The sequence below is a fragment of the Thunnus maccoyii genome, chromosome 20 (genome assembly GCF_910596095.1).
Source record: "Thunnus maccoyii chromosome 20, fThuMac1.1, whole genome shotgun sequence".
Taxonomy (NCBI): Eukaryota; Metazoa; Chordata; class Actinopteri; order Scombriformes; family Scombridae; genus Thunnus; species Thunnus maccoyii.
Window position 1 is genome coordinate 7,812,639 of NC_056552.1, and position 24,260 is coordinate 7,836,898.

Genomic DNA, 24,260 nt, shown 5'->3' on the forward strand with positions numbered 1-24,260 from the left:
TTAGGTTCTTTTCTGATGCTCACACCAAAAAAACACAGATGATTTTGTGTCTTTTGAGGCACATCTGCTTTCAGAAAGTGGCTCACAATACAAGTAGACATAAATTAGGAACACAACTCGGCCATTGTTCTCATGCTCCCTGGGGTTTATAAAGACATCCACACACACATCGCCTCGAGGCAAAAGGAAGGCCAGTGACATCAAGTGTATTCAATTCACAAGGAGGCATGTTGAGGAAATTTGAGTCACAGTTTGGGAAGGCCTGCCACTGGAGTCGCTGTTACTTGGACAACAGAGTGCTACTTTATCTTTGCTTGTAAATTCATTAGCTGAAAGTGGGGGGGGGGGGGACAACCGTTGGAAAAAAACAGCGCTGGAACTGAAAACTAAGTGGAGACTAGTGTTACGTATTAGAATGAATGAGCTTAAATTAAAATGAGGATAACAAGTTTTTAGTGTACAGTATATGACAAAGAAAACTCTAGAGACATGGGGAGCATAATAATAAGAAAGCAAATAATCACTGAGGAGTTATTCAAAATACATACATACTGCTTGTGTACTTCTTGAATAAATACATTTCAAAAATACATATATTTTTATCTTTTCATATTCTTTTTGCTAGAAAAATGTTAAAATTTGAAAGCAGCTATGTATGTTTAAAATATGGCATTAAATCGCTCAGTAAGGGCTTTTATCAAAAGCCCCTGGACACAATGTGATTTCACCCAACTTCTTATAAAAGCACTGCATACAATATTTTTCTGTGTCACAGCTAAACACTTCCAAACAGAAAAAAACAAAAAAAAAAAAACAGTTTCTTGTAGTGCACGAAGATATGATGCAAATCCTTCAACAACTTTATCGTCTTTTTTTTAGAGGAAAACATCTCCATGATTGTGGATTAGAGGCAGCTCTGAAAAATGTAACAGTGAAATATTGCATATCAGGGGAGCCACTGAGGGGAGATTGGGCCTTTTTTTTCTCTCCTGTAACAGCCACATATTGCTTAGGGTTAGTGCTGAGGCTGTGTTTCTTTTAGCTTCACAGCCTGTGTTGGAGGAAAAATGTTAGACTGTGAGATTAAAATCAGAATATTGTGGAAAAAGTCATAATATTAGGAAAATTAAGATTTTATGAGTTGTATTATTTTGAGGAAAAAGTAGTAATATTTCAAAATTAGAATTGCAGTATTATAAAAAAACAAACAAACTTCAGATATTGGGGCAGAAATGTATAATATTTGAGAATAACCCAATACTTGTATTGTAACATTTTGGTTGTTCTCAAAAAAAAAAACTTTTTTCATGTAAAGTTATGACATTATTCTCACATTTTGACAATATAATGGCAATATTTTGAGATAAACTACAATATGATAACAACTAAATTACAAAAATTAAATAAAAAGTAAATTTTCTTCCAAAATAAAGCACCATTGGAGCACCATCATATTATGAATTATGAATATCACTTTTATATGAAAAAGGTAATATTTCAAGATCTAACAACCAAAATGTTATAATTAGATTGGGTAGATTAGATTAGATGTATGTTTCAGCATTACAGTTCAATTAAATATAATTTTTGCTCACATAAACATGTTTTGACTGTAGTGTACGGCAACCAATATTTTTAATATTTTAATATATCTTAACTTATATAACTTATTTCTCGTAAAATTTTCACCTCCATTCGTTAAATATTCTGACATTTTCCTTTTAATTATGACTTTATTCTCACAATCTAACGCTTTTCTTCAAATATTACGACTGTATCCTCAAAATCTCTCTTTTCTCCCCCTAGAGTGGCCCCAATACTCCGTCATTCTTCTGCCGTTCCTCTGTGTCACCGAGAAAACAAACATTCAGTCATCCCAGCCAAAAAAACGTCCCGTCATCTGGTAGAACTTCATGTTGAAGGGCCTGTAGAAGTCCCGTAGCCTCTGCACCACCTCAGGGTTAATGTTTGGATGGGTCCGCCCTTTGGTTTTGCCCAGGCAGTGGGGCTTGCTGCTGCCCTCTGCCTTCTTGAGGCACGGGAAACCCTTGGTCTGGTTGAAGTAAAAGTGTTTGTCTGTGATGATCCTCTTGAGCCCCAGGAAGTCCTGCACGCGACCCAGCTCTCCGGCCGGGTCGCTGATCAGCCGCTCGCCGCTAACAAACAGGATCTGGCCCATGGGGAAGTACTGCAGCCAGTTGTCCAGGTGCTTGGCGTAGATGCCGATCTGGATGGCGCTCCACGAGGTGTCGATGAGCCCCGTAGTCCTGTTTTTGAAGGTGAGGCTCTCGAAAGAGGGAATGTCAGGCTTCTTAGACAGCGTCTGTGTGTAGTCCGAGATAGCCCTGGTGACGGGGTCCCTCACGACGACGATCAGCTTGGTGTCCCGGGACATGGCGGAGATCCGGGCTGGAGCCTCTCTGGTCACAAAGTAGCTGGGGGTTTTCTCCATGGTGATCTGGCCCTCTAGGGTTTTGGGCATTAATTCCCTGAGAGGAGAAAAGGAAAAAGAGAAGGGGAAAAAAAGGAAGTGAGAAATTTGTTTGACCTGCACCTTTGACTGAGACACACGCGTGAACTACCGCAGTTGTTCGACTGCTCTTATTACAATAAACATTACAATTGGACGAACTCTGTGTCATCAAATATTCTGAATCCAATCAATCAAGAATAACATTGGAAACAGTTTATTTGCAGGAGTTTATTTATTTGATCTTTATCACGTCTTTTTCTCTAAGCTCAATTAGCTGCCAAGAGGCGAAGACCAAATGTTGATTTGCAGTTTTGGCGCAGCACAACGTTCGGGCACGTCTCTGGGTATAAAGACATTCTTGTGGTGATAGCATGCTGATGCTACCTCAAGTATTCCTTAATGTAGCCTGAAGGCATATGAAATCAAGAGCGGCACTCCCATGGGTCCATTTGAAAGGGGATATTCTTCGCTATCATATGGCAAGAAAAGAAGAATGTCAATCTTTATACCCATACTATGTAATGTTGTTTATAAAATATTGATATTTGAGCCGAAAGGCCCTCTCAGCATAATTAATCACCTTCCTGTCTTTCACCTTTTCCAACCAATGATGGACAAACATCAGAAAACTATTTCAATGCTGCAGTTTCCCCTCCGTCGGACAGTGAAAAATGAGTGTTTTTCTCCTCACAGAACATTGTATTTATTTGAAACATAATTTTGGGTATCGCTTTGTGGGTTTAACAGTTCCACTTGGGCAATGTGAACACACTGTGAAACTGTAATCATAGACTGAATCAAAATGTGCTCACCTCTCTGAAATTAAACGCTAGGGATGAAAGTATACTCATAAATCAAACCTCAAGTATTTAGATAAAAAAAAAAAAATTCCATTAGGCAAATCCTGAGGTTATAACATTTATTTGGCAAGATGCTCATGTCTGCTTGAGTCAAAAAACAAGCTAATCCATTTGGCCTTGCCACACCTCCACTCCCACTCCTCTTTCTCCACTTTCCTTCTGCCCAGCCGCCTTAAGGACACTGACCTTAAGCAAAGTGGGTAAAAGCAGCCCATGAATGATTAACGTGCCCTCCCTCTGCCATTTAGAGCCGCTGCAGAATACAGCTTTAAAATTCACCAAAGTACAGAATGCAGGTGTCAATTATTCATCTGCTTGGCTGGTGCTGCTTAAAGTGAGGACTGGCGCTGACAAAGTGGCCGGGCCCGCTCCCAGGGTAGATGAAGTTTGCCGCCCGTGACAGAACTACTGAGACGCTAAACGCAATTTCTAAAGACCGAAGAAGTCTCGACACTTCAATCTGTTGTTTATGGGACCATGCAGTGGCGTCCACTGGCGAACGTGGGCTCCTTCCAACCGGCGATGTGGTGTGATGGGCGCTGTTTTTTCTGCCTTGCAATAAGGCTGGTAAACAATCACGGTCCGTTTCACATAGACAGAACGAAATGAGGCAGAGGACACTGAAATCTTTGCTGAGGACGAGCTTTACACAAACGGAACGTGTTTCTGAAAAACACCAGCTGTCGTGATGAATGCGATGGTTGGTTTCACTGACGTCTTTTCCTCAAACAGGTCCTCCAAATGAAACAGCGAAGTATTCCAACTGCCCCCCCAGAAAGACACATGCATGCATTTTCTAATTTGACGCCTCCATCGTCAAGACGATATATTTGTCTGTTCCTTACAAATCACTGTTACGACAATAAAACCATTTTCTCATCTGGCACCGCTATGGTTAGGGTCCTACTCCCTCTTTGTGCCTCTAAAACAATGTTACACTCTTTCCGCCTTTGCTCCAGACGGACAAGACTCATAATTCAAGACTCATAAGTTGTTTTTCTTGAGAGGAGAGGACAGTCTTCTCTCCTCAGTCGACACTCCAGAATGTTATGTTTTTACTCTTACAAAGAGATGGATAATGAAAATCAAAACATTTGGATGAGACTTTGTAGGAGGAATATGGAAAATAATTCAGTCCGTGATTACTCCAAAATAAACCATGTCAGAGGAAGAACTCCAAACTGCAACAGAGTCATGATTATTGAGAAGACAGCATGAATGTGTCTTCTGTGTTTTTTCATGCCATGCTTTGAAACAGCTGCCGGTTGAGCTCAGCGTATGAAGTGAAATAGATCCAAAAGCTATAAGTCAATACCTTCGGGCCAATGTCTAAACACATCCAGCCTTTGAGGCTGAGTGGATCTACTCAGCGAAGGAACAGATCACGAGGTCAGCACAAGAGGGGACGCGAAGGAAGTGGTCGATAAGAGCACGGGCTGCAACAAGGGTGCGCAGACGTCTTGACATCCGCTGGCAACATTGACCATCACCTGACCCCCTGAGTCCTCTCGGTATCTGCAAGCTCTCATACAGCTGTTTAAAGAGGTACAAGGACAAGGCTCCTTTCCTCTCACATTAGCTCTGCTCCATCGCCTGAAGAGGCAAAGTGAGACTGTATAATGGTGCTTTAAAACAAACACAGGTCACACCAATGCCATCAGGGAATCCGATGGCTACTAAGCTGACAAGTCAATAATAAAGAACATGCAACATGCTGATTTGGGAAACACCACCGTGCTTTCGGAAACAGCCCTTTCCACAACTTTATGACGCAAAAGAGAGCATTATTGTGTTATGAAAAAGAAATGAGCCTGTACTAAAGGAAGCATCCATATTTGATGGCGTGCGTCGAGCTTGTTCTGTGGTCGATGCACTCACAGCGGTGGTGTGGCGGTGCGAGGGCACTCTTGGGGGATTTTCAGGGTCAGCGAGGTATGTGGTATTGGTGTGCAACATGAAGCCAGCCATGTTTGGAAGTCCAAGTATAAAGTCATAAAGCACTCATGTATTCAGGTTGATGTAAATTTTATAGGAGTTATTGGGAGAATGGTTTCAGGTTCATCTGCGAAGTGCAGTCGTATGAAACAGATACATTCTTGTTCAGTTTCTTAGACAAATGAAATTCACTAGAGCTGCAAATTGTGTTTTTTTTATCATGATATTATTATGATTAGTTGATGAATTGTTTAATCTAGAAAATGTAAAAAACAAACCGCTTTTTCAAACTTGTGTGTTTTGTCCAGTTGAATTGGACTCTGGTTCATTTTCATCCCTTGAGCAATTTCTTTGGGCAAATATGAACACAGCAATCATACCAGGGTTACAGGTTTTTAAAAACCATAACTTTGATTGTTGTGGTGTTTACTATTGCTATGACGATGAGGAAAAAGTAACTTTAGGGTTAGGGTTAGGTTTAGAAGGATGTTAAGCAAGTATAATGTTTTCCATTTTCACCATCTTTACCATGTTAGCATGCTAACATTTGCTTGCACATTCAATTTACAATGAAATTAACCAGAGATAAGCAAATTAATTCTCGGTAATAGAGACTTGAACCATGACCTGAGTCATGTCAGGTCCAAATTATTCTACGTCTAATGGGGGTCCTGTTCTATTTCCTTGGGCCTCGGGTCTGAGTGTCAAAAGGTTGTTTCTTGTTTCTTTATTTGTTGTGTTTGGATCGACTGTATTTTGGATTGGGTTTAATTATTCTCATGTCTCATTTGGGTTTAGTCTCTTTTTTTTATGTAAATTAATTCATACATGTCAGGTCCAGGTGGGATTTGCATGGTTCAATTTTGGATCAGATGCATAATTTTGGACCCCTGAAGACCTCTAAAGCAAATCCTCAAATTTTAGAACCTGGAACCAGTTCACATTTGGCATTTTAGCACAATTATACCAATTAATTGATTATCAAACCAGTTGTAAATTAATTTACTGTTGATCAATTAATCAGTCAACCAACTGTTTCAGCACAAATGCACACCAATGTTATACAAGCAATAAAAAAAAGTTTTAGTTGGGCAAAGGCACTTGGTTTTACAGTAAGTGAACGACACTGGAGTATTTCTTTCCATCCTACAGCAGAAGCATGCAGCACTTTCTAATGAAACTTTATTGGCAGAGTAGGTGATGTAACAGATGACAAACCGTCCAAGTGCTTGAGATTTACTGCAGTTCCAGATTCTGCTTTGATGTCTTCATTGTGCTGCTAAAATATGACTCCCTAAGTACATTGATGCATGAAACACAGGCAGCAGGATCTACTCATGAAACGAGACGCAGACCCAAACCGAAATAAGAAACACGGCACATGAACCAGAGCCTCTCTCCTAAATCAAATTCCCTTCTATTGGCATGCGTTTCAGCTCTGGAGAGAAACAAGAAACACTATTTAAGATGACTAATATGTTTAGAAAATAACAAACAAACAGCTTGTGTACATGACAGAACATAGCACATGTTGTTACTGTACGTCATTCCTCTCATATGGAATTAACTAGCTAGAAAAGGATGCCAGGACTCATTCGAACAGCTCTATTCCCTTTTTAGAGACCAAATCCAATGTACACAGTAACGTGCAATACATCACTCAATGCATTCTTTGTAGGCTCGTCTATAAAGCAAGCACTTTGGAATAAGGGTCCTGATGCACTGCTTTCGTTTTCCCCATTGAACTCATTTCACTCACGAACCAAACTCAACTCTGCTCTCATATACGGGCTGTGACTCATGTCTGCCTCTTATACCAACGCCAAAAAAAAGTTCATGTCTAAATGCACCATAAGGTCTTATTTACTGCAAATCGGGTACACGCACAATATGACAGCATGACATATGAATTAGGGAGGAGTAAAAAAAACTAACAAGCGATCAGCTCCGAATGGGCCGTTTCCTGGTGTTATCCTGGACCTTTCAGAAAAAGGGGGGCTTGGATCGGGGCCAATGTCTGTCAATTGACGGGAGTTGTAAAGACATAGAGGCAAGTGGGCATGAATGCTGTCCACTTCTCCCCCCACAAGCCTTTGATTCATTTTTCCTCTTCCAGCAGGGAGCCCTGGCAGGCATAAATACACTCCCACAGTGTTCCCCTGCCACTACCACCAGATAATAATCTTGTAATTGGCTCAATATTTCTGCTGTTTGCAGGCGAAGCAAGGGCCAGTGCCGCTCCTGGTGGCTTGGACTCACCAGATATTTTCCAGGTCAGTGGATGCTAGCGGAGGTCAGAGAGAAAGGAGGGGAGGGTGATTTAGAGTAATGGCTGCTGTGCGATGAGGGGAAAGCCCACTCCTCTGAGCTCAAAGCTTTACTGCTCTGTCAACCTTGTGCAACAACACAACTCTTTACCTGCCCTGCAGGCTGCAATCACCAGCAGTGCTGCCACACAATATGGCATGCGAGGGAAAGATATGATGTGGGAAGTTGGCGTGTAACAACCTCTGCAAATTACTCTGGGATTCCCATGGAAACATAATGAATGACAAAATGGCATGTTTGCTATAAACTCTAATTCACCTCCCTTTGTATTAATTCTTAGAGAGTGGGGAGGGCAGCGAGTGGTGAAATGTGGCCGAGGCTGGGCGGTGAGGGATACGGGTATTTATAATTCAAGGGATTACAGGTGTGAGCTCCCCGGCAGCAGACAGTCCCGCTCGTTTGTTCTGTTACCCCGACAGCCTCAGACCTTCAGGTTCAACCCATCTGACCTTTTTTTTCTCCCCCTCCACTGGATTTATAATCCTTGTGCACTGTGTCACCTTTGCCTGCATACCTGCACTTTACAGCTCTAAATCCTCGCCCCTCCTGGATAGTTAAGTACTCTTCCAACATGGCTACTTGGGATTACTGCAGTCGAAATCACACAGCACAGAGCATCTAGTGTGTTCTGCTGTTTGGACATTGAATAATCAAATCAAATCAAGGGCAAACAATGTGTAGGATTTTATTCCAACCAAGGGATGGTGATTTTGACTTGATTAAACCCTCCTCCCTGGCTGAGTGTGTGTCGATCACTGAAATATTGTTGCCATTGATTGTAATAAAAGCTTGACTGTCCCCTTGGAACATGAGTGGAGATCCCTGCTTTCAAGACAAACTTCAAACTGAACTCTACTTTTCAATATTTTTCATTATAGTGATAAAATATGCATACCAACCAACATTTTCACCTGAGTCTCCCTATTTTTAACCCTTTCCCCGCTGTGCTCCTGTTTGGTTGTTTCTCCTAGGAAACCTCCATAATTTGCATGACACTCAGCTTTTATTATGAATAGTCATCATACACACGGATCCATAAGTTCTGTATGTTTGTCTGACGTTACCCGATTTGCCAGACCGTCTATGAAACGCAATCTGCACACTGTCACTGTCACCACAACCCAATTCAAAGGGCGTGTGCACAGCTGCTCTGTGTGCAGGCAGTCTTTCCTCTTGTCCTCTGTCCTCCTCCCTCTGCTGCAGATGTGATTCACTGCCTGCAGGTACTACTGGTAGAGAGGAGGGACTGGTTTGTCTCAGCCAACAGCTACGTTTACAAGAATTTGCCAGATTTTATGATACGTGGCAGATAAAGAGTGAGGCTACATACAGACAGCTTTCGTGTTATTAGTTTAACCAGCACGCTGTGGTAAAACATACCAGCAGCGGATGGGACACTGAGGGTAAAGCAGTGGAAAATATCACTTTTCTACATGTTTATGCTTGTTGAACAGGTGGTTTGATAAAGTACTTATTGGCTTTTTACTCGGTTTTGTTGCACCTTGTTGGCAGGTATGACCTAATTCTGACTTCACCTAAAACTACTTATGTTGTGTACACTTTTGTTTATGGCTAATTGGTCCAGTATAATACAATAAAAAGTCAAAATATTCCACTTCTTATACAGAACCTAGTTATTCTGTTAATGAAGAAAAAGAAAATTCTCAAGCAATTTTCACTTTGAATTAAGTTGAAATTATCCAGGGTGGGCTCTTGGAAATAAAGAATGAAACCGGAGTGGTACATGGGAACTGTAGGGGGTAGGAAGCAATTTTGAGAGACACACAATTACTAGATAAGGGAGTCGTTTGTTCCTCGGAAAAACAAAATGGGAGGACAGGGTCTACAGTTTTCCTTTGGGAGATGACAAGGTTTTGATAAAGAATAAGTAGGAAAGGAAAGAAACCCTGCGCGACTCTGGGGACACATAAGATAACAATGTCGCTGTGGATGAAAAACTTTGAAAACGTCTGCTTTAAAATAACAGGAAATTCATTCTCAGATTGATGATTATTTCAAATTAGAGGAGAATGATGTGAATGGGTCTCAAAAGCCTCTGGTTGCTGGTAAGAGGCATGGGAGGACGCTCTGGCCGACAGAAGAGCAGGAAATCAAGACAATCCAAAATAGTTTGAGATCAAACCTTTGAAAACGTCTGAGTCATTAATCAAACAACTTTGTTAAAAACTTCCCAGAGATATGAAAAGACACAGACAAGTGGGAAACTATGTGAAGGATAAAACCTGCTGTCCTCCTTTTGGCCTAAATAGGGGGGGGGACACAATGAGGGAAAGTTAATCAATAATACCAGAGAAAACTGGAGAAAAGCAACATGGGAAATAGTACTAAGCCTCACAAAGTTGCATCTCTGATTCAGTTGCATGCACTACTGGCTGCTGGAAACGTTGGAACACAAACTTCTAGTCTCAAACACCAAATTTGAAAAAAAAAAACAGCGCTGGCATCTCGCCATTGTAATTCATCTCGGTTGATATATGTGGCTACACTTGGAAAAATTTCTATTTCTTCATATATGCTGAAATATTAGCGACCTCATAAATAATGTCTGGAGAGAAAAAATAATCAAGACTTATGAAATTTGTTACTGGGTGAAATTGATTATAAATGGAGTACAAGAATAATATTGTATCATACACTGTAGTAAAACATTTTTTTTTTTTTTTTTTCATAAAAGCTTGTACAAATAAATCTCCCTGCTGGACACTCGCCATACCACCGAGCATTGAGTTTTCCTCTCCTTTTTCCTTTCCATACAACAACCGCTATGCGATTTAGTAAAAAATTTATAGAGTTAGCTTTGCAGTATGTTCTTATAAATTTATCAACAGTGTTTTTAACAGAATCCTTCTTTTTTTTTTTTTTTTTTTTTTCCTCGGTGCTGAGTGTAAGTCCCCGGTTTATTGCGTAAGGGGGAAAAATAAGCTTTATCTTTATGGCGACTTGCTTGTGAATTATTCACCCTTTCTAACTGTGGTGGAAGAGTGAGTGAGGAGGTAAAGAGGCTGCAGGACACGTCGGAGCCGACTGAAGCCTTTTAGACATCGACTAGCGGCTCCGGACTGCGTATCAGCAGAGAGGAGAGAGGGGTGAGGTGTTGGAGTGAGGAAGATAGGTGATAGTGATGGAAGGACGGAAAAAAGAGTAAGAGAGAGAGAGAAAGAGAGGAAGTGAAAGAGCAAAAATAGAAAGAAGAAATAGAGACGGACATAAATATCTCAAATACAACTCCCATTTTATATGATATGTACTGACCAGCTGACACTGCCACCCCCACAGCAATATGAGCTAAAAAACAAAAGTTGTGCCATGTACAAAAAAAAAAAGCCAAGTCTATTTGCCAAACAATACAAACAATTTAATTCCCTTCATTCAGATTCTTTTTTTCTCTGGTTCTGAATCTAAAAGGGTTTTCTCTTTTTCTCCCATAGCCTGAGGTTTACTCTCTATCAGCTCTGCTGCAGATCAAGACAAACTTGTGCACAACTGGTCTTTAAAGGGGACATATTATGCACATTTCTAGGTTTATATTTATATTTGGGGGCTCTACTGGAATATCTTTGCATGATTTACAGTTCAAAAAAATCCTTATTTATCATATACTGGCCATTTATGCAGCCCTTCAGATCAGCTTCTGTGTGAAACAGGATGTTTTATCTCCTGTCTCTTTAAGGCCCGCCTCCCAGTGAACCCACTCTGTTCTGATTGGCCAGCTTCAGGAAAGCTGCCCCTCGGTCACAGCAGAGGTTACCTAAACAAACAATAGTAGTAGGATTTCACTCCTTTTTTTTCATTCTATACTCAAAATGGAGACACGTGTACATGTTTGAACCTGAATCCAATCCCAAATATGCGAGTGGAAAACAGCGACAACACATAGCAACACTGAGCAACAAAGCCTGCGGGAAACTGACGGTTTGTGGACATGCACGAACAGTCTGTCGTCAGTTCGAGGAGTATAGAAATAACAGAAAATGTTGTCAACAGAAAATGACAAAAAGCATGATACGTCCCCTTTAACATTGTTGGAGATGCAGTAACTTTGAAAGTGGTACCAGAACACGTATGTGTGTATTTCTATTTACGGTGCTCCCTGGATGGTTTGAGATAGTGAATTTCAATCTGTCCATAATGCTCCTTTAGTGCATTTACACCTGGGTTTTCATGTGGACAGGTGTGATTACAATGTAATTTGAGATGCATTTCAATGCTGGTTGTAAAATATGGTAGTTGTAAGCCTGTGTCTGAATTAGCTGAGATGCAGAACTGAGTCTGATTATTCCCTGGAGAGTCTGAAAAAACCAAAACAAACTGAAAGCAGCCAACAAAGACAAGGCTATATTTTGCATTTTGTGATTCATGCTCCATTAAACCAAATTATGAGGCAACCTAACCACCAAAATATGACCCAAAGAAGAAGAGTTCTGTATATCTAATGTCATCACATGGAGTGTATGTGTCTACTCTGAGTAGATTCTCAGACACAGTGCTCACATTACTTTTTCATATTTCTCTGACCCACTTGTTCGGAGTTACATGCAGTTTGAGACAGAGCATGTGGAGATGACACTTCAGTGGGATCGGCTTTGGCAACAGCTCACTGCTATTTTTCTTTCTGCCAAGTCAGTTTTTAGGGACTCAACAGCGTGTGGGAGATAAGACACCTAAAACTTGGGTTTAATACCAGATCTCATTTTCAAGGTATTGTGCTTCTTGAATGTTCACTTATATACTGAAGGTGGCTTCATTAGGGGAAATTCAAGTGGTCTTTCTACAGCCCTCTTTATCCTTTCTCTATAGTTTCAAGTATTGAAATAATCTGAGGGAGAAAAATCACAGAGAACCACTTGACTCAAACGGAAACCATTTCAATGGGTATTTAAATTCTACATTTAAGCCTGATTTGGATACAAAAAAATAAAAAGCTCTGTGTCAAATGCATGAGAGCAAAATTAAATGTGAATTTGTTCAGAGCCAAATGGAAGGCTTTGAGGGGACTGCTCTGCGATAATTACCCATGACAAAAGGCTAGGGCTTTTGTCTTTGGGACCATTACCATGGTGATTTTCAAGCTGCTGAAACATTCAATATAAACATTTCAGTCTGCTGAATATGCCACATAGACTGTCACTAAAAAGATAGCCGTTATGAGCCACATTTTTGTTCCGCTGGCACATCCCAGCCTCTGCTGCTCTCGGTGTCGAGAAGAAGAAGAAGAAACTCAAATATTAGAGCTCAGAAAAAGACATAAAAGCTTATGATTTAAAAAAATATAGAGGCTAAACTCTGATAACTAAAGCCCGGTTTTCAGATCCTTCTACGAACACAGCTGCAAAATGATGGGCTGGCAAAAAGACAATCCCCATCCCCCTTCTCTACTTTGTAGACTGAGACACACACACTGGCACAAGCATTCCTAAACATTTCTCAAGCACACTGGTGATATTTATTTCACCAGCAAACACTTATCCCATCTGACATTTTCTCTTTTTCATCGGGGTGAAAAACTCCCCCCAAAAATGTGCAACCTCTTGTGTAAGGTGATGCACTGTACTTTCATTTTTCCCTTTTTTAAAGACTTTCGGGGATCTTCAATCATCAAACAGCTCTACGAGCATATGATGGTGTTTTGTAGAGGTTCTCCTCCGTTCCCCTCTGATGTTCTGAGGAAGAAATATTTTTTTCCTGCTCTGCCCTGTTCCCCAGCCCTTCCTCTATGATCTAATAAGTATTCCAAAAGGCGACTTATTAAACACAGTCTTGTAAGATCAGAGATGATGGTTTCATTACAGTTATCAGTGCAAGGAAAACGTGAGTGGACTCGAGAAAACGTTTTATACACACACAGACACGTTTGGTCATTTAACTCCTGGGAATGTGCTTAAATGCCACTGTTCTCTCACTGAGCGTTAGTATCTTCAGTATGGCAACAGCTATAAAAATGTATCTATTGCAGATACAAGAAAACAGTATTATTCATGCAAAAACATGCATGTCTTTTATCATATTAAGTCAAAACAAGCACCATTGTTTTTGTCAGTGCAATATATATCCTTATCAAGCATTGCTCCATTACCTGTCCTGCTATAAAATGCACTGCGACAGTGGGGGGGAATGATAAATTGCAGCTTATTTCAATCTCTGGCAAATGAACAATCCACAATTCTTCACCGCTTTCAATCCCGACTAGATTCACTTTTTTTTTTTTTGTGCCTGCATCTGTTTTCTATTATAACACACATAGCGGTAGGACTTGCCACGGTTTGTGTTACAGCAGAACAAGTCGACAAGCATCCAGCGGGGAGCTCCTGTAAAAGTGAGAGAATTACTGTCACGGTTACACATAGGGAGGAACATTTATGATGGTTTCACTGACAGGTAACATTAACATGTACAGTAAGGCGGGCGTTATGCTGTAGTCTTTCTTTTTGTTAACTACTAATGCCGTGAAAAGAATTAAAGCAACGATGTGTTCGTTCATCTCTCGATACTTGCTGACATCCTGTCTGTGGACCTCAGTGCCAAGCCCATACATTCCTTGTGAAGATGTAAATAAAACATGTCATAAATATATAGTTTAATTTCTTTAAAGGGCTCAATAATTCTCACTGTAGGCACTGTGGGGTTTTTTTTGCAAAAGTTACTCAAACTGGAGGAAATAGTTTATTTGTTGGGGACTATTTTCAGCCAATGATTAATAGACATTTGGCGCTTTCGGCAAAAGGATGGTGTATGTGGGGTTGACTCAAAATGAACTTGTCACCCAGTGCAGTGCAGTGATGTGATGCAATGTGTTTTTAATAGTTTTTGGATAACAATGGAGCTCTAAGAGGAATAAGCTACAGTATATTGTGATTTTGTTACAGATTACTAACTTATTAGTAGGATCAGTTCATTGTTGGTTTGGTCTTTTAATGGAATTTGTTGACAATAAGAAAAATAAAGTCATCTTTATCCTTTAAGAAGAGATGAGGACGGATATTAATCTGTATAAAACAAACAAAAAAAAGAGATGTGGGGAGTGAGAAAGGCGAGGCTGAAGGAAGGGAGGAATGAGATGAGGAGGCGCTGGGTGTGGTGGTGACTGTACTATGTGTGTGTGTGGTTGTTGCTACATCATAAAACAGACTGTGTTTGTCGCATCACTTTACACACACACACGATGCACACTCACACACAAGGATGAAAAGCTTGCAGAGATGATGTCATGTGCACCCTCAAAAACCCAAATCTTATTCAGAATGTCTGCTTTAATCTTCAACGACATTTCCATTTCATACCGGCAGCACAGGTAAGCATACTGATAATAACACAGCGGCATACTGTACCACACACACACACACACACACACACATATATACACACATACAATTAAAAGTAAGAACTTGACAGGTTGAAAGCCCGAGTCTCAGTCTTGTTGGCTTACTTCTGAGAGCTCTGACTGTAAACCACCTGGGATTTTCTAAAATAGAACGACTTCTGAAAAGGAGTCATTGTTCTGTTCAAATACAAGCATATAGAGAAGCCAAAATTAGTCAGGTAGTATCTCAGCCAACAGAGCTGGAGCAGACAGGCTGGCAGATCTTCTCGCTGTGAATTCAGAACATCACTGCATTTTACTCTCTAGACGTCGTGGACTACCTCGCAGCGGAGAGCCGGTGTCGGTTTCGGCTGCCATCATGCTGAATTGCATTACGTTTTTTTTTACTCTGTTACAGTACTTTGTCTCAGGACCTATAGTCAGCAGAGGGCAAGAGGCAGTAAAACATAATTTCCATATGAAATTCGATAGCTGTAACATAATGAAAGCCAAATATTTGACAGTTAACTTTAAACAGGAGTCTAAGCTTACCTAGCTGAACAAAAAAAGTTAACAAGATAGCAAAACAGTGCTGCACATATGCAACACATACAAAACCCCCCCAAGAGCTCAAGTTACTGTTTAGACTGAATAAGAAGACTGAAAAAAGGAGAGGCAGATAGACAGTGTGAGATATTGGGAGTGGGGGATAAGAGTCAAGCGTCACGTGGACAGCGGTATCGGGGAGTGTAAAAGTGATTACACTGTCTCCATGCTTTCTTCTTCTCTGTCTACTGCCTTTTCCTATTTCGTTTTTTTTCCCCTCCCTCCTCTTTCCTCCCTCTATCCCTTCACTCCCAGGCTCAGAATACAAAGCGCCTGGCACCGTCACATCGCTTCCCTCATCTTTGTGCCAAGCCACAGCGAGAGCACACCAGCGAGCTCGCACCCTCCGCGCCGTCCTGCCACCACAGAAGAAGCAGAGAGGGGCAGAGATTAGCATGTATGAATGCTCCCTCTTATCGCTTCTTTTGACATAAACTCATTACAAACGGGCTCGCGGAATCTCTCTGGGTTTTTTTTTTTCCTAGATTGTAGTGCCAGAGAGGAACAGACAGAGGCATATGAAGATTATGTTCCTTTACTCACATCTAGCGGCTTTAAATATTTGATAGGAGTTTTTTCTTCTTCTTCTTCTTCTTCTTCTCCTTAAACACCGGTGAGAATAAATAATGAGCTTGGTAAAAACAAATTACCAAAATGATTTATGCTCACCGGGGGATGAGAGTGAATGCAGTTCAGGAAGGCAGGCAGGGAGGAGTCGGTGTTTAAGACATGGTTGAATGCGTGATTTCCATTTTGCATCCCTTGCATTATCCATTAAATAAATAGCCCGGGGGGAAATGGAACTTTTGGCGCAGCTCGTTTCTGTTGAGGCAAACAGCGCCGCACATAACGAACAGGTGACGTTGAGGTGTGTGAGGTCTCCGCGCTATCCAGCACCGGTTGCACCAGCTAACGGCGATTGTAAAACAGTGCCAGCGAGGTGGGGCGAGATGGAGAACAGGTTGTCGCTGAAAGAAAAGGTGAAAAATTACCCGCTGTAGAATGTTACGGGGGGCTAAAAACGACACAGAATGGCGAGAGCGGAGCCAGCGGTTGCCTGGGGCTGGGCTGTGACCCAGAATTCAACAGACCCCCAGTGAGAAACCAGGAGGCCCCATCACGGCTGAGCTAAACTGGCCGCGTAACAGGAAAACACCTCCTCTTCCTCCGCAGACTGCAGAGAGGTAACTCCATCTGGGAGGCTGGACGGAGGGCGCAAGATAATATGAAGTGTAACGGAGAGCTGCGGCGTCTGAGGAGCCGCTGACAACGTGCTAATGTTTTAGCCTGTCAGCTCTCTGTGAGCAGAGATGGATGGTTTTAGAAATAGAATGTAATTACAGGGCAGAACCTCATTGTCAGAGTTAGGACAATGTGTATAGTGTAGTGTGCAGGTCTTTTTTTTTTCTCCCCCATCCCGGCTAAAAAAAGGCAAACTGCTGAAGCAGGAAAGTGAGTTTGAGCACAGAGACGAGACTGACACAAACCACAAACGCAAATGATGTGCCTTTTTTAAAATAATTTGAAACATCAGCTTTCATTCACTATATTAAAGTGATCTCTTTTTATTTTTTTTATTCTAGTTTTGGGTTCACGCTATCCCCCCGATCCCACCCATGCCCGCGGAGGCACCCAGACCGACCAATAAGGGTTTCTGGTCCAACAACAAGGTTTTTGATCCCTCACTGGCTTCCCACCATGTACTCTTTATCCTTTATTTTGACATCATTGTGTTAATTATGTTTATCATTATGTTGAGTTTAACTGTGCAAAGAGTCAATATTATTGTTCATCAATTTTCTAGGGCTTTCTAGGCTTCCCAGACACAATGTTGTGGTTTCATGGTGCTGTAACCAGTCAATCGCTACTTGTTTTAGAAATGTGAAGAGTTCGGTCTAATGTCGACAACAGAATACAGTTAGAACAGAGAATGACTACGTTATGTGTGATACGGATATCAGAAACTATCCTCATTAACATCATGGTAATGATTTTTATGATGACGGGGAAAAAGGGAGAACATGAAACATAGTGACAGTTCTATGCCAGATGTTGCACGCTGTCATGAAATCCAGATAAATTTGTAATTTTGAAGTAGCGACGCCTCATTTTAATACTTTACCTCCTGCATTCAAACTGTTTCAACCTTGCAGCTGAGCTAGATTATTGATTTAAAGGCTCCTATACATAAAGAGCTATATATTAACACTATCTCCATGAGGGATGTTGCGCTTCATTCTTTTACGAGCAGGTCTGTGGTGTATTTATGTACAGCATTACAGAGGTATGGTCCATGCAGCTGTTTTCCCGTATCAGTCCAATAACGAATGTTCTAATTCTCCCCAGGTCTGCCTGATTACTAAGCCAGTGCCATAACCTGATCTAATGTGAGCAGGTGATTGCATGTCGGCAGTTCCCCTGCACGTTGCCTTGGAGATGGTAAATGAGGTGTTCAAGAGGGAGGGGACACAGGCTTGATGATTCATGTTATCAATCAGAGGGTTATTTTTCAATATTTCACATTGATGTAATCGTCCTAAAAACACATTAACATTGAGGGAGTACTCCGCAGAGAGATAATGGCTGGATATTTGCGCTGTTATTGAGTCAAACTCTGCCAGGCTTGAATGACGGATGTGCCTTACATACAGAGAGAGGCTGCGGGATGAATAAATACGGTCTGTCCAAATCACAATTAGAAAATAAATAAATAGAGTGTAAAGACAATGATGAGGAGGGGCTGGGTGTGCACGATCATTCAAGAGAACACATTTACGGAGAAAAGAAGCAAACCAAAACGAAATGCATATTAATGCCATTCATATTCATGACAGTTGAATGGAGGCTATTATGAACCACTTTCAATCACATTTGCATTTACATTAGGGGCCTGTAATGCACTTGTAAACCTATAGAATAAATGGTGGCGAAGAAAATGTATAATTAGTTGTAAACAATTGGCATGGGTTTAATAAATGGGTGACTGTATGAGAGAGAAAATGTATCATTTACAGTGATACTGGGTTTTTGGGGCTGTTGCTGATACCGATATTAGGGAGTATGAAAATTCTGATATTGATATATCGCCCGATAATCTCCTATATACAGGACATATATATATATAAACACACTTTTTTTGCAGTGATCCCGCAAATGTGGCTCAAATCAAACACTTGTGACAAAGATATGTAATGGTGGCATGATATTTTACAGTTTAACAATAAACTTTATTATTATAGTGACATCAGTGCATTGAAACAGTTAACTTCACTGGAAATGTATTAATTATGAATTACTATAAATAAAAAAAACACATAGAACATAAAACATATGTGCATATACATTAACCTTTATTAAGAAATATTAAGAAAAAAATACATAAAATGCAGCCTATATGACTTTAAAAAATAAAAATAAAAATATTGGACAACATATACACCAATAGGCCAATATCGGCTGACCGATATATATCGGTCGGGCTCTAGTACAAACATATGTTTGTGAGGGCATGTAGTTCTTCTTGACTGAGTCTGTCTGCATGTGCGTGCTTGTACATTCACCTAGAGACTCAAAAGAGCTTTGTAAGGAGCCATTTTGCTATAATGTGCATCCAAGAGTTCATCGGGGAGAGCTAGAAACGCACGCTGGCACTCGATTGCCAGAAGTAAGAGCTTTGTGGGTGAGGGGGAAATCCCTCCTGCTGGATTTACACCTTGCCAGAGCCGACCCTGTTTAAAAGCCAGTTGGATACAAGAAAGAGAAAAGAAACATAAGAGCAAAAACAGGGCAGTGAAAAAGAATATTCACTGCTGCTGCTGCTGCTGCTGCTGCTGCTTGGCTGAGTGGAAAATAACATGATGTAATAAATGGTATGTCAGAAACAGACCAGCCCACGACAGCCACAGAGTCTGTGCATGCATGCGTGCGCCTGTGCGTGCACATGTGCATTCCGGTGCATGTGTGTGTGTGTGTGTGTGTGTTTAGGGCCTCTCCATTACCGCTCACATAACATTTGGCGGTGCAAACAAAGCACAGAATCATCAATGAGGACCACTACAGCTGAGGCGATGGTGGGGTGAGCCCTTGACAATATGAGCCTAATTACACACAGTTGTCTCAGAAGACCCATAAATCAATGCCCCTGGTGAATCCTAAACAACAAAATCAATACTGTTGCGTCTCAATGGCTATAATGAGAATCTAGTTGAAGGGGAGAATTTTTAATCAGCCATATATTGTGTCATTCCAACGCATTCCCTAAATCTCAAACACATGTTAAATTACAGTATAATGATTAAAACAAAACATTCTGACGTTTTCAATGTGCACTTATAATGGGAGGCAGTTTTGTAGACGAAGTAAAATGGCGCGACACCATTTCATTGTGATTAATAGAGTAATGGTTAAGATATTTCTTGGCTACTGTCTATTGTGATAGAGAGTGGTTAATGATGACTCTGGTACAAAGGGCTTAGTCACACGGAGAGTCAATGTGAAGAAAAGCACGACTCCGAATGTGTAGGGACAACATGTAAACCGGTGGGGGTCCTGAACTCTCATTTGTGTTAATCAAACTTCTCTAAATTGTTTGTATAATGAAATTATGGCTGTCAGGGAGGCCTGGGGGACATCAATTAACCAGATAAGCAAATGAAAATAAATCACTTTTTATCAAATGCGCGGCTGCCCGCCTGTGTGTCCAGTAAACACAGGGAAAAAACAGGAAGTGATTTTGTTCAGCGATTTGAGGGTCCATAAATCCAAGTGACAAGCAATCAGGATCACTGCTCTCTTTGTAGAGCCTGGGAAACAGTGGGAGGGCAGCGAAAACATTACTTTCGATACAGAGCTAAATAGGGTGGGCATGATAATTTTAGATGTGCTGCTACTACAAGTAAAAGCCTTAACCCTGGTTTAACGAAGGAAAATTGAATATATTTCGCTCAATCTTCCTTTGAATATGATAAAAGTACTCGGTTTGTGCTGAAAAAATAAAAGAAAAAGATAAAAAAGGTCACTATTAGTGCATGCATATCCACATCGGTGAATTTGCCTGTTACGAAATATGCTGAAAGCGCAATTTGGTGATCAAATATGTGCGTTGTGCAAGTGCAGCATGGGAGAGCCACGATGAGAACAGGCAGCGCCGTTAATGGATGTGATCACAGCTTCCTGGTGAATAATGCAGCCTTGCTAATTGGCTGGATTAATAATTGATGGGGGCGTGTTCGGCGGGAGCTACAGCGGATGAGGAACACACAACCGTCTTGTTAGAGGACACTTTGAATCCTATATCTCCTGACATCTGTCTATGCTGGTGGCTAGTTTTAAATAACCAGGTTCCTCCTCTTATTGATGATATGGATATGACTGTAGGGGAGGATGTGTCCGTGTGAGACGAGGATGTCAGAATAAACAATCACCCTGACAACATAATGATATAATGAGCCCCGGCCCCACCACATGTTTGACGGTTAAATGACTTCGGTTCATGTCAAGTCCCACAGGCTCCACAATGTTGTTACACCCTTAGTCCAAACTGACCGTGGCTGACTCAGAACTAGCCAGCTGCATAAATAAAAATGACTGCAATAATGCAGAAATGAAACATAAGGTATTGATATAACGTTTTTTTACAAAACGCTCGGCGTTGGATCTGGAACTTGGTGATCCAGCTCGAACTCAGTGACAGGAACTAATGTGGCTCACGGGGGGGGGGAAAGGACACGAGCTGATGAGAAAAGATAGGTGTGGCAAAGAAATGAGACATAGGGGGGTAAGAAAAATAGATTTTACTGTAAACTTGATTTATCCGCTGTTCTTGAGGTGTCAAGTTTCTAGAGGATGCATAAAACCAGCCCATAAAAAGTCTTGTCTTCCTGTCTCTTCGGGTCAACACCTTCGAACCACTGTTGTGCTCTTACAGGACACAATAAGATCAATATCTCAGGGTGTGTTCAAAGGATTTCTGACAATCCGACAGCATTTATTATAGAGTTCAATAGGGGCTAGACACAAAAGAACAGAAAAAACAATGACCTGGTCCGATCATTTAAGTCAATAAAGGATACACCTGTGTTTCTTTCATGAAAAGCGGCAGAAAAAATGACAATTCGTGGTTTTACAGGGGTTTAGGATAACACACAAGGAAGTCACTGCACGCAGCCAAAAATGGTCAAACTCACTGTCGTTTCTACACTGTGGTTTTTGTTAAACGAACAATATATAACATGTTAATTAATTAGCTTTAGAGGTGCTGGTAGGTGGATTTTGTTAACAGAGCCATGCTAGCTGTTTCCCCATGTTTCCAGTCTTTATGCTAAGCTAAGCTAAATGTCTACTGGCTGTATCTTCATATTTAACAGACAGATACAAGAGTGCTATCAATCTTCTTATCTAACTCTTGCCAAGAAAGCGAATAAGCGTGTTTCCCTAAGTGTCGGATTCTTCTTTTAAATTGACATTTTGTTTCCACAGATGATTACATAACTCTCTAAAGGGAGAATGTGTCTTCTGAACAGTGGTGAAAAGCTGCTCCTAGATTTTGCATCCATAATTTCCCTGCCATGGTTCATCTCTCACTTTTCTCATACTGGTCCGCAACTGAGGAAATCTGTTCCCTGCTCCTCTCATTAACATGCAAATCCTCATCTAAGGAGAAAGGATAATAGTGAGAAAAAGAAGCCCTTTTGTGCAACTCCAGAGCACCGAGGATGTTCCTTCCTACTTCTATTAGCTGGACATGTTCCTCTGACAGCGATCTCCCTCCTGTCTAATGTACAGTCAGACCTAGTTACAGTAGCAATTACTAGTGCTCAGGTTAAGATTAATTGAATTACTGGGTGGCTTCCCTGCACTCCTCTGTGGGCATATCAATCACGGCCTGTGCGCTACACAGAACCTTTATCACCCTCTTCCATCTTTATGTAAAAAGACACAGGCTGTGCTGTTGCACTCCATCTATCAATAAACGGGTCTAGGGTGGCAAACTCATTTTCTAACACATTCCTCTCTTTAATCAAGCAGCCTGGCATTCGGGGTAGTTAGTAAAAGCTGTCTGCCATCTTTTCTCCAAATGAATAAAATGATTGAGAAAATTAAAAATAGAGCAGCTGGAATTCTAGAGACTCTTGTTTGACTTTGTGAATTTGAAGAAAAGGGTAAATCTTTACTCTCTATGTCATAGAATATTTGTGATACATTTTAATTGATCATTTATAAAGATAAATCCCTCTATAGAGCACAGTGAATTGCCTGTTTTGTGCTATGCAACCTTTCAAATGTGAAATACAAAAGACTATGTAAAGCATTTGTTTGAACAGCTGGATTTGTACTTGAGGAACCAGGTAGCTTTTCAAAAACCGCACATGCAATGGATCTGCAGTGCTTCTGTTTGAATAAAATCACTCTCAAGGCAGATTAAATGCCACTCTGTCATTCTCTCTCCATTCACCACCTCCATTATTAGCTATTTTAAAAATTGTGCAGGATTTCTGGTCATGGTCTATAGTACTGCCAAACCCTAATCTTCAGCAAGTTTTATTTCACTCATCACTACTATACAACTCTTTGTTCGTCATCTAGCAGGAATATACAGAATACACTGGATGTAGAAGTGCTGAAAGCTCCAAAATAACATCTGAAGGAAATAATGTGCTGGCCTCTTTGTCGATCATGCCAAAAAAATGCCAATCCCACATTTCAGATGGACTCCAAGAGCCACACACACACACACACACTCTCTCAAGCTTAGCTACAGTGTAATTCTCTGTTTTGCATGGAGACAGAGGTTGGGCAGTCAAATAGAGGTTGTGCCTGAGGTGCCGTCTGGCATATCCTCGGCCCATGTCTGCAGGGCGGACTCTGCCAAGGCGACTGGCACTGGCCATGTCCCAGTGGAGCAAGAGAAAAAGGATGTTTGGTGCCACCCTATCACCACACAGGCAGCTGCAGATAGCACACATGGCAAGTGTGTCAGAGTCCATGCCTTTAAGCACAGAGACTGAAAAGGAAACAATTCCATGTTTGGCCAGTAAGCCCAAAAAAAGACCCTTGAAAAGAGTGAAAGACTTTTCCTATTGAGTGAACGGAAGTAAAGGGCTGGAAAGATGAACCTCCAACTTCCTTGAGTAGTAAACACTTTAATGTTTTTTAATTTTACGGGGACTTGAAATACAGGACGGAGATGTGTGCCAGAAAAATGAGGAATCTGTGGCAAAAGTATTTTAAAGAAAACACTATAGGAATGGAAAATGGAGGACCCAAGAGGAGAGGGCTTCCTTCTTTTTATTGGTTCCCATGCTTTCCATAGCTCTGGTTCTCCCCTCTCTCTCTGTCTGTCTCTGTCTTTTGCTCTCTGGTGGAAAATACGTAGGACTCCCCGTCCTGTGATAAAGCTGTTGCCTGTGAGATGGGAAAGAGAGATCCATCACGCTGAGGCGTTGGTTTACCTGCCAATCCGCACCACTGAGGGCTATAACATGTACATGCTCCATACATGCATCATTTACCAAGCCCTTCTGTGCCCAAATAACGTGGGTTTGGCTGCACGTTTCTAAAATCCTAAAGCATACTGGCAAATCCTCTGAAAATCTTGATACGCATGAATTCTGGAGGTTGTTTTGCGGTTTGTTTAGTTCACTTCTACGAAGAGAGCTGAAACAGTCTAGTCTAAAGCCCCTTGACTCTCCAGTGCCAAATGATAGGGTTACAGTCTCTCTTTGTTTGTAGAAGGATAACA

At 41.1% G+C, this 24,260-nt stretch overlaps 1 protein-coding gene across 1 annotated transcript in view; it reads right to left on the reverse strand.

Annotated features, from left to right (window-relative positions):
• Positions 1–612: 612 nt before the first annotated feature.
• The window catches only part of LOC121886375 (heparan sulfate glucosamine 3-O-sulfotransferase 3A1-like), a 33,383-nt gene continuing 9,735 nt past the window's right edge, over positions 613–24,260 (reverse strand). Inside the window, exon 2 of the mRNA XM_042396291.1 lies at positions 613–2,489. Coding sequence (XP_042252225.1) covers positions 1,868–2,489 — 622 coding nt within the window. The 3' untranslated portion in view covers positions 613–1,867. The remainder of the gene's footprint in view (positions 2,490–24,260) is intronic.